Raw genomic sequence first — 10327 nt, forward strand, 5'->3', positions numbered from 1 at the left:
ACGCACAGGTGTTACACAGGTGTTACACAGGTGACACACAGGTGTCACACAGGTGTTACACAGGTGTTACACAGGTGACTCACAGGTGTTACACAGGTGACACACAGGTGTCACACAGGTGTTACACAGGTGTTACACAGGTGACACACAGGTGTTACACAGGTGTTACACAGGTGACACACAGGTGTTACACAGGTGTTACACAGGTGATACACAGGTAACACACAGGTGTTACACAGGTGATACACAGGTGATACACAGGTGTTACACAGGTGTTACACAGGTGACACACAGGTGTTACACAGGTGATACACAGGTAACACACAGGTGTTACACAGGTGACACACAGGTAACACACAGGTGTTACACAGGTGATACGCAGGTGACAGACAGGTGATACACAGATCTATGATCAATCACTGACTGTTTCCATGACAACCTGTGTCCTCAGCTGCCCGACCAAAAGACTGCAGCGACATCCTGGCGTCCGGCGTCTCTCAGGATGGAGTTTATTCCGTGTTTCCGACTCACGATCCCGACGGCTTCATGGTTTACTGCGACATGAGCACTGAGGGAGGAGGCTGGACGGTACGCACAGATCAGACTCTCTGAGACACTCTGAGACACTGTGAGACTGTGAGACACGTGAGACACTGCGAAACACTGTGAGACACACTGTGAGACACACTCTGAGACACTGTGAGACACTGTGAGACACCTGAACACAGGAATAGATACTGACAGGGAGCGGCAGCGCCCCTGCTGGTCACCGGAAGAACTGCAGGAGGTTAAATGACGGTAGAACTGAACAGCTTCACTTTATTCTATGTTAGGATTAATTTAACGTAATGATTTTAACAGTTTTTCTTCTTGATTCCACACCTTGTATTTTACTGGTTTCTGTGTTTGTCTCAGGTGTTTCAGAGGAGGGAGGACGGCTCAGTAAACTTCTTCAGAGGCTGGGACGCCTACAGAGACGGCTTTGGGACAACGACAGGAGAACACTGGCTGGGTCTGACACAGATTAATCTGTCGTTCTGTCTGTGAGGGAACCGCAGGGTTCTGGAGACAAATGATGTTCTCACTTTGTTCCCCACAGAGACAACTGAAACGTTCTGCAGACCGTGTCCCCTGAGAACAGCCTGTCTGACTCTCTGTCCACCTGTCTGTCTCTCAGGTCTGCAGAGGATCTACTCCCTCACCAGGTCGGGGGGCTTTGAGTTACGAATCGACATGGCTGACTTTGACAACGCCACAGCGTTTGCTCAGTACTCTGATTTTTCTGTTGGTCGAGACTCAGTCAACCCGGAGGAGGACGGATACCCGCTGACCGTGGACGGGTACTCTGGGACAGCAGGTACTACACAGTACTACACTGTACTACATCATACTACATTGTACTACACAGTAGTAACACATTACTAACATAGTACTAATACAGTACCACAGTTTCTGCAAAAATTGAGTGTCAATGTTGAGCGCTGAAAAAGCTGAAACTGAGTCGTTGAAACTAAAAAAGGCAGAATGTTAGCTAAAGGCTAAATGTAGGAAAATCTTAGCTAAAAGTAGCTAAAAGGTAAATGTAGCAAAAGGCTTCCCAAAAGCATAGCTAAAAGTATCATAAGAGGCCAAAAACAGACAGTATGGTGAAGCAGATCTCAAAGAGAACAGTGTTTTTGAAGGAATTGGAAAGATTTCCATTTATTTCTATGGGGAAAATATTTGTATATAAAGTTAAATATTTTGAAAAGTATAAAACTTACAAAAACTAAAAGTCACAGCAGCCATCAGCTAAATGAGCCGAACGTTTCGATATGTGATTGACTAAAATATCACAAAGTATGCAGAAGTAGTGAGTTTACAAAACGAGTAGAGAAATTAAAAACAAACAGAGAACGCTGACTCAGCGTTCTCACATCTAGAACTAACGCAGAACAGTTCCTGTTGTCCTCCAGGCGACTCCCTTTTGAAGCACTCGGGGATGCAGTTCACCACCAAAGACCGGGACCAGGACCAGTCCGAGAACAACTGCGCGGCGTACTACCAGGGGGCGTGGTGGTACCGCAACTGCCACACCTCCAACTTGAATGGGCAGTACCTGAGAGGAGGCCACGCCTCCTACGCTGATGGCGTGGAGTGGTCCAGCTGGACCGGCTGGCAGTATTCTCTGCGGTTCACCGAGATGAAGATACGACCCAGAAACCCAGAGTCCTGAACCAAAACCCTCCGGCTGATGTTCCAAGATCCAGACTCTGCTGCTCCACATCAGGACGGTTTACGTCTTCATTTATGGACCGCTGAGACGCTGAGGCCGCTGAGGCTGATAAATCTGTGCTTAAAACCCATCTTTGATTTTTGCCGTTTGACTCAAGCAGACTGAGATCCAGTAGAGCTGATGGTTTTTGTGTTTCTGCATTTTATTTTAGCTTTTAATGTTTCTCATGCTGTGTTTTGTTGCTTGATTTTTAACTTTTTGTTTGACTGATAAAACACGACCTTTGACCCCTGACCTACACAGAACCTGACTCCAGTTCTGTGCTGCAGCTTCACAAACTCACCTGTTCAAGAAAACGGACCCAATATTCAACGTTTGCCTCGTTACTGATTGTATTCTGGTCAATACTGATCGTTGATGATTGATTGGTTGTTGTAGAGTTTTAATATTAAAGCATTTTCACCTGAAGTGTTTCATTTATTTGACTGATTGATAATAAAAAAAATGTTAAATTTGAACTGAAATATAAGCTAACAGTGAGGAACATTTCTGTTTTTGTTCACAGATGAGTTTTTATGAATTGGCTTCACACCAAAAGGTAATAAGCTGTAGCTGTACATCCAAACATTACTTTCTGACAGTTTCATTAAAATCCACCCATTGGTTCATGAGATATTTTGCTAACAGACAATCAGAGTTGACACCAACAGTTAGAGGCACTCAGACTATGAGTTGGGAATCACTCTCAGCTACTATCATAACATATTTTAGCTAAATATCTGTTAAATTACCTGAGTTATAGCCAGTTTACTGTGTTGTAAGGTAAGTTAGTTGCAGCGGCCATCTTGAATTGGATTGCCCCCATAAGTCAGTCAGTTGTAGATGTATAGCTAATGATTACTGTCTGAGAGTTTCATTAAAATCCGTCCAGTGGTTCATGAGATATTTTGCTGACACACAGATGCAGTAAAAGAATTATCGCTCTTTAATAACAATAAGGGGCCAACATGAAGTGCAATTTTAATAATACAAAATCACTTTTAACAGTAAATTCAAAACCTTCAATTTGTTTGAAAAGATATTTTTGTTTTTAAAATAAGAATAATAATTTGTTTCACTGGGGGCGGGGGAGCCGCTGCGGTGACGTCATGACGTTTGTACGCACCGCTGTATGAAATATGCGATTCGCGGGAAAATGAAAAAAATGGCGACTGCGGGAGTTTGAAGTTTAGCCAGAAACGGACAGAGAGAGAGACAGACGGACAGGGAGAGAGGGACGGACACGGAAGGACAGAGACAGAGGGACATACCGGCAGGGGGCGGGGGGAGTCGGGACTTTCTGCCGCCACCGGACCGAGCACGGTTCGTTCGGAGCACCGGAGGACCGGGAGGGAGGAGGGAGGCAGTCCGCTGCGGAGGAGGTGAGAGGCGGATCGGAGTCCAGGTGATACCCCGTCGCTTTCTGCTCTCTGTCAGGTTAGTCCGGCTCGGATTATTACAGCCAGATTTACCCGAGTTTATTTTATTATTTGCATGTTTCGGTGAAACGGGGTCCGTGCAGGTTCGGGCTCGGATCGGTGTGTTAATGATGGAGACAATCACAGTTATTAACTCTGACCTTTTATTTATTGTTGCTAATAAACCAGTTAATGACTAGTTACCCGGTTTTACCGGAGTTTCTCGTTAGTTGCCACTTGTTGTTCAGGGTGTGTGGTGGTTTATGTGGTTAGTAGGTTAGTTAACGGTTTGTGATGGAAGGATGCACTGCGCATGCTCCGAGATGTCAGAAAATCCCCGAGCAGTTCAGGAATGAATCACATCAGCAGCAAACTGTCCAACTGTCTCTTTCTGTCTCAGTCTCACCCATCTCTCTGCAGGATGTTTGAGGACCTGGTTGAAACCTTCCGTGCTGTGGAACCTCGGGTGTCTCCAGGGGACGGGGTGAGCCAGAGTGGAGGACTCCTGGAGGACGATGAGGGGACAGAGTCCAGTCTGAGCGTGGGACAGTTCGTGCTCTGCCACTGGTCAGATGGGCTCTACTATGTGGGGAAGATACAGAGGGTGAGCACACCTGCTGTCACACCTGTCCACATGCGGTTCCATCTGATTGGCTGCGAGCTCTGAGTGTCTTGTTGTGATTGGTGGACAGGTGAGCCCCCCCAGGCAGAGCTGCTTTGTCACATTTGAGGACAACTCCAAGTTCTGGGTGCTGTGGAAGGACATCCAACACGGTGAGACAGACAGGTGGACAGGAGCAGCACTTTCACCTCCACACTGCAGCTGAGATAAACCAAACATGTCGGGTTTATCTGACATAAAGAGTTTACTTTTCACTTTATTTACTTTTTAGTTACTTCCTCCAAATAATAGTCTGACATAAAAGTTCCAGGAAAAACTGTTTAAAATGTTTAAAAGTGGAGCTGAAATGCTTGGTTTGGCTTCAATTTATTTCTAACCCAATCTAAATCTGTTAAATCACTTCACAGCTGGCATACCTGGGGAGGAGCCTCACTGCTCTGTGTGCCAAGGGGCGGGGCCAAACTCTGACAGCCAATCAAAGCAGACCAATGAAATCCTGATCTGTGGGAAGTGTGGCATCGGTGGGTCTCCAGGGTAACCGTTTCTGGCAATTTGTGACATGAGAGCTGCTCTTCTTCTGTTTTTATATGAGATGGAATTAAAATAAAATAAAAAAACACGGGTTAGTGACATCAGGGTGTCGGTGACCAATCAGCTGCCTTCGTTAAGCGTGAACCTACCACTAGGTCAAACAGCAGTGGGGGGGGGGTCAGAGGACAGAGGAGAGCCAAGAGTCAGACAGATAGTTTATTTTTGCACACTAAACTTTAGTATTATTAAAGCTTTAGTTTGTATAAAATCTGCCCAAAAATACATATAGCACAATGTTCTCTTCTGAGAAGTTTTACTGTGCTCATAAAGTAAGTAAAAGTTTATTTCTATAACATTATTCAAGGTAAAAATCACAAAGTATTTCACTATAAGTCAAAACAAATAAAATTACATAAAAGCAGGTTTGAAAGGTGAGATGTAATATCAGTTATCTGCAGCCTCATGCAGGTCCACCTTATATGGATCGTTCTGATGAACATGTTCCAACCAGAGGAGAAAAATCTCCATGTTGCTGTTAAATGCTTGTGGTACGCCACCAGCAGTCATAGTTCTGGTGTTCCCGGTTGCACTCAGAGGTCTGGAAACGGGAGTTAGGGTTTAAAATACCGTCAGCTCCCAGTTTATTCCTTGACAAGTCTTTTAAAAATCTGAGCTGAAGAAACTTTAAGCTGTTTGAGTTTTTAGCTGTCAGAGGAATGTGTTGGGTATGATTTAAGGTGGAATTTTTTAGATTAGGATTTAAAAACGTGGAACCATCTGTATCCTGAGTTCTTCTGGTTGCCAAATGGAGGTGTTTGAACAAATCATATATATAATTGAACATGAATCAGCTGTTATTTCCATCATAAGACCCCACAGAAATGAGATGTTGGCTGCAGTGAGTGCGTCAGCACCTCACCTGGTTTGTGTTTCTGTCTTCCAGGCTTCCACCAGCTGTGCCATGTTCCTCCAGTAGAGGGCGGTGTCAGCAACCTGAGCCCCTGGTTCTGCAGACGCTGTGTCTTTGCTCTGGCTGTCCGGGTACCTGCTCTTCTTCCTGTATCCATCAGTCACACAGCTGATTGTCTGCTTCAGCAATTACCTCAAAGACCAGTTATTGTGGTTCTGTGAGGAACGTAGTCCCTCAGTTATGTGTCCCAAACCTGTCCAATCTTTCCCGACCCTTCTCCCTTTGTCCTCACAGAAAGGCGGCGCTCTGAAGAAAGGGCCAATATCCAAAGCTCTGTGGGCCATGAAGCAGGTTCTGCCGTACGGCCTGTCTTCTCTGAACTGGGACTCTCAGCACCGGACCAATCAGCAGCAGTGTTACTGTTACTGCGGCGGGCCCGGAGAGTAAGATGGACCAATCAGCCGTGTGCAGGTGCTGGCTGTCACCTGAATACTGACGGTGTTCTGTGTGCAGGTGGTACCTGAAGATGCTGCAGTGTTTCAAGTGTCAGCAGTGGTTCCATGAAGCGTGCACTCAGTGTCTGCAGGACTCCATGATGTTTGGAGACAGGTGAGTCTCTGTCCACTTCGCCCCACCCACTCTGTGGACAGCGCTGACGGTTCTTCCTCCTCCCGCTCAGGTTCTACATGTTCCTGTGTGCGGTGTGTAACAAAGGGTCAGAGTACGTCCGCCGCCTGTCCCTCAGGTGGGTCGATGTGGTTCACCTGGTTCTGTACAACCTGTCCGTCAGCAGCAAGAAGAAGTACTTTGAGCTGGACGAGATCCTGGCCTTCGTCTCTGCCAACTGGGACCAGTTACAGCTCGGAAAGGTACCAAAACCACCTGACAGAGAGGAACGGAACCGGACTTGAAGCAGGTTGTCACCTGAATGTTTCTTCGTGTTTTTGTTCCTTCAGCTGTCTAACACTCCTCCTGCAGAGAGGGGGCAGCACCTGCTGGACGCGCTGAATAAATACAAGAGCAAGTAAGAATCATTCATCTGACCGTTTCTCTGTGTGTGTGTAGAATATAAAACACCTGAATGTGTGTGTTCAGGTTTCTGTGTGGAAAAGAGATTAAGAAGAGGAAATGCATTTTTCGTCTAAGGACACGAGTTCCCCCCAATCCCCTCAACAAGCTCTTTCCTGAGCGTGCTCAGAATGATCGGGGGCGGAGCCACAAGAAGAGCTCAGACAGGTAACTCTGGTAACACCAACAGCCCTTAAACTGAAGCGACAGGTTGTGTGATCTCAGCATCGTTCGGGTCCTGAAGCTGACTCCATTTTGTTTTGTGGTTTTGTTCAGTGGTCCAGCTGAGAGGAAGAAGAGGAAATCAAAGTGGCTTCTCGAAGACGCCATTCCTAATGTGAGAATCTTCCCTACCTGTTGTTGAACGGGGGCGTATTTTAGCGTCGAACCGGACGTTTACTTGTCTCTGCTTCCAGAACAAGCTGACCTGCAGCTGGACCTCCAACCACCACATGGCCAACATCTTTGACTTCACCCTGGACGAACTGCAGAGCCTCAAGAGGTGAGATCAGTGCGCCGACCTGTAAACTGATGCGTATCGGCGCTCAGAACAGCCGGGTCCATTTACGATGTCGCTGCTCGTCCTCAGTAACTCCAGCAGAACCGTCAGCATCGACCAGGACTCCACAGACGCCTCCACCTCAGGCTCTGCTACGACCAGCGGCTCCTACCACTTCAGGTAAGCCGCCCTGAGATTTCACTGTTGCCCCATGGAGGAACCTCTGACCTCTGACCTCTGACCTCTGCGTCTGCAGGAGGAGGGTGGGCAGCAGGAAGAGGAAGTTACCAAGCAACAGCTACAGCCAGTGGGCCAATCGCAGCGAGGCAGGAGAGGAGCCTTCTGAGGTTGACCCCGCCGCCGCAAGCCACGCCCACCTGACCACTGAGGCTTCCTGCTTTCTGTCAGACTCCTCCCACATCCCCTCAGATTCCTCCCACCTCCACTCCTCCATCTCCTCGTATTTTGGAGTGGCGGGCAGACTGACCAATGGGGAGAGGTACCAGGTGCTGGCTCGCCGTGTCACTCGTCAGGGGACGGTCCAGTACCTGCTGGAGTGGGAGGGGTCAGCACCTTATTAGGACGTTACAAGGTTCCAGGTGTGTGAGAAGCTCTGATTTCTCAGCGTCCAGACTCAGCCTGGTCAGGTTGAGGCCATCTGAGCCGACACCTGATGTTTCTGTGAAAACAAATTAGCATTTTAAATTTCTCATTAACTGAAACTGTAATTAAAAAAATGAAGCACCACATTTTCTAAACAGGGTACATCTGAGTACTCATGATACGAGTACTAATAAATACTTTTTCTTGTCTTATAATCAGTAGAACCTCTAATTACACATTTAACCCGTTCCAACAGGTGAATTATTTGTTGAAAATCCAGATTTTGAGGACATATTTTTCTATTAAAATAATGGAAATTAAATTTATCCGTTCCAGCGCTGCCCTCCTTCCCCTCCGCAGCACAACAAAGGCTTAAACAAACAAACATCCAGCAGCATGAGTGGAGAGTCGACAAACAGTCGCTGTTTTGAAGCATTAGCCTAGCATTAGCTTAGCGCCCTCATGTGAGTCCATGTCGGTCATTAAGCAGCTTCTTAAGCAGCCTTTCAGGCTCGCTGAGCGGTGATGGAAGACTGGTAACTACAGTCGCTTTGGGCCCGCTCTCCACAGTTTGTTCCCTCTCCTCGGATTGGTCCATTCGTCCTCCTGCCGGGGACTGAGCGGGGCGACCGTCGGGAAGCTCTGGCTCAGATCTGTATATTCCCAGGGCCCGACTCAATCCGTCACCTTGAAATACCTCCACGCTGCGTCTTAATCTGGAGTTTTTGACGTCAGGACATCAAACTCGAAAATGAACGAATAAAAACTCCCTCCACACGGCTGACATCGCTCCTCCTCCACCTGTCTGCTACACGGCCTTAAAGTCAGAATACTTTTAGGAGTAGAAGTACTCTCAGAGTATTGGGCAGATACTGGTACTGGTATCGGTGCAGCCCTAAATTAAAACATCCGAGGGTCGCCCTGGAAACGGAGACACCTGTTTCCTGTTAAACACGTCCTTCCTGTGTCAGGTGTCTGACTCACAGATGAGTTGGGACGGCTCGGCCATCAAAGCTGCTTACACACCTGTATAATCAGTATTTAGTCAAACCTTTGTCATAAGTCAGCCAAAGACGTTTTTACCTGAAGTGCTGTGATATTGTCAGGCTGACAGTAGGTGGCGCTCTTCTTGATTTGTTAAACAATCAGTTGTTTTTGTTTCTTAGCACCCCAGCTGTCAGACAGCGGGGCTGACCTTACCTGTGCTCACCTGTGCTCAGTCCTGTTACAGGTGAGCAGCGACGCACCTGAGGGCTGTACTACCAACCCAAGCTGAGCTGCCTTCCTGTAACCTGCGTCGTTTGAAGAGCTTCAGTTCCCCAAATAAACGAACATAAAGATCTTTGTTGCCACAATCAGAACCAGAGGAGAAAACTTAGTTGTGTAAATCATTATTTATTACCTGCTGCAGGAAAATCTCAACGTTTTAAATCCAAACTCCGAAGGTTTAACTGTGACTCTGTCCCATAATGTGCAAATCAATCAACGCCCAAATCAATAAAATACTGTATTAATGAGATATTCTGTGATATTAATGAAATAAATATAGTTTTATGAACAGTTATATGGAGAAAGTACGGCATTCGTCCCTCTTCTTTCTGTTTTGTTACCTTTAATTTGAATTTAATGTTAATTTGTTTATAAAATACTTCAGATAATTTAAGTTAAACTGGGAAAAACCTGTTTAAATTTAAATAATGTTAGGGAATATTATGCACTTTGTGTATTTTGGTCCCTTTCCATGAAATTCTTACCTCTGACATTTTTGTCCAAAAAAACAAAAATGACCAAAGATAAATTTGGTAAAATAAAAGTTTGTTTTGTTTTGAGGCACTGTCTCCTGTCAGTCGATGGGCGGAGCTTTGGATTAAATGTTTAACCTGGAAGTTCATCTGATACCTGATACCTTGGAGATCCAACTGAAAAACTTTTAGCTCAATGTAGCCGGCTAATTGGCTAAAATAGCTGCTAATCTTGCTTTGTAGTACCGCCCCCAGGTCATGTGTTTACCTGTGAAGTTGAATTAGCCCCGCCCCGCCCCTTCCCTGATCTGTGCTGTTACCTGAAGAAGTCAGGATCTGGATCTCCCATGTTGCACTACGGTCATATCTGGGATCTATGCAAACATCCATCTGATAATCACAGGTTAGCTCGAAGCTAACACGGCCCATTGGTGTGAATGAGGAATGCTAATGGTGCTAACAGTCTCCCAGACGTTAAACTGTCACTGTCACTTTAAGCGCTGCCATGGTAACCATGCTCTCCTCCTATTGGCCCGTTTGGATGGTTGTTTTGATGATGTAACTGTATGTTTGTGTTCTGATCAGCTGACCACCTGGAATAAAACAATCTGACCTCTGACCTCTTGATGTTTGTATGTTTACATGAACTTCTGCCTTTGTGAGGACGCTCAGAGGCCCGT

General features: G+C 46.3%; 2 protein-coding genes across 8 annotated transcripts in view; both read left to right on the forward strand.

Moving 5' to 3' along the window:
• The window catches only part of LOC108248079 (fibrinogen C domain-containing protein 1), a 7412-nt gene extending 4729 nt beyond the window's left edge, over positions 1–2683 (forward strand). For both annotated transcript variants that reach the window (XM_017436576.3, XM_025010672.2), the window contains exons 6-9: positions 452–588; positions 916–1012; positions 1178–1357; positions 1956–2683. In XM_017436576.3, the coding sequence (XP_017292065.1) occupies positions 452–588; positions 916–1012; positions 1178–1357; positions 1956–2215 (674 nt within the window). In that variant the 3' untranslated portion in view covers positions 2216–2683. The remainder of the gene's footprint in view (positions 1–451; positions 589–915; positions 1013–1177; positions 1358–1955) is intronic.
• Positions 2684–3418: 735 nt separating this feature from the next.
• Positions 3419–10260, forward strand: phf19 (PHD finger protein 19). Of its 6 annotated transcripts, none has more exons than XM_017436572.3 (14): positions 3419–3691; positions 4073–4276; positions 4365–4446; positions 4702–4815; positions 5769–5866; positions 6030–6178; positions 6249–6344; positions 6415–6604; positions 6692–6759; positions 6831–6971; positions 7080–7140; positions 7220–7305; positions 7393–7482; positions 7559–10260. In XM_017436572.3, the coding sequence occupies exons 2-14, from the start codon at positions 4094–4096 to the stop codon at positions 7881–7883; spliced, it is 1683 nt and encodes a 560-aa protein (XP_017292061.1). In that variant the 5' UTR covers positions 3419–3691; positions 4073–4093; the 3' UTR covers positions 7884–10260. The 6 variants fall into 6 exon arrangements, with proteins under 6 accessions (XP_017292061.1, XP_017292063.1, XP_017292062.1 ...); XM_017436574.3 differs by having other exon boundaries at positions 4093–4276; XM_017436573.3 differs by having other exon boundaries at positions 3419–3659.
• The last annotated feature ends 67 nt before the right edge of the window (positions 10261–10327 follow it).

This window comes from Kryptolebias marmoratus, linkage group LG1 (genome assembly GCF_001649575.2).
Source record: "Kryptolebias marmoratus isolate JLee-2015 linkage group LG1, ASM164957v2, whole genome shotgun sequence".
In the NCBI taxonomy this organism is placed as follows: Eukaryota; Metazoa; Chordata; class Actinopteri; order Cyprinodontiformes; family Rivulidae; genus Kryptolebias; species Kryptolebias marmoratus.

Excerpts from the sequence above, each read along its gene's own strand:
- phf19 (XM_017436572.3), top strand. The coding sequence starts at position 4,094 with ATGTTTGAGGACCTGGTTGAAACCTTCCGTGCTGTGGAACCTCGGGTG. Across the intron at positions 5,867-6,029 it reads TCTTTGCTCTGGCTGTCCGG|AAAGGCGGCGCTCTGAAGAA; the intron begins GTACCTGCTCTT and ends TTGTCCTCACAG. Across the intron at positions 7,483-7,558 it reads AGCGGCTCCTACCACTTCAG|GAGGAGGGTGGGCAGCAGGA; the intron begins GTAAGCCGCCCT and ends CTGCGTCTGCAG.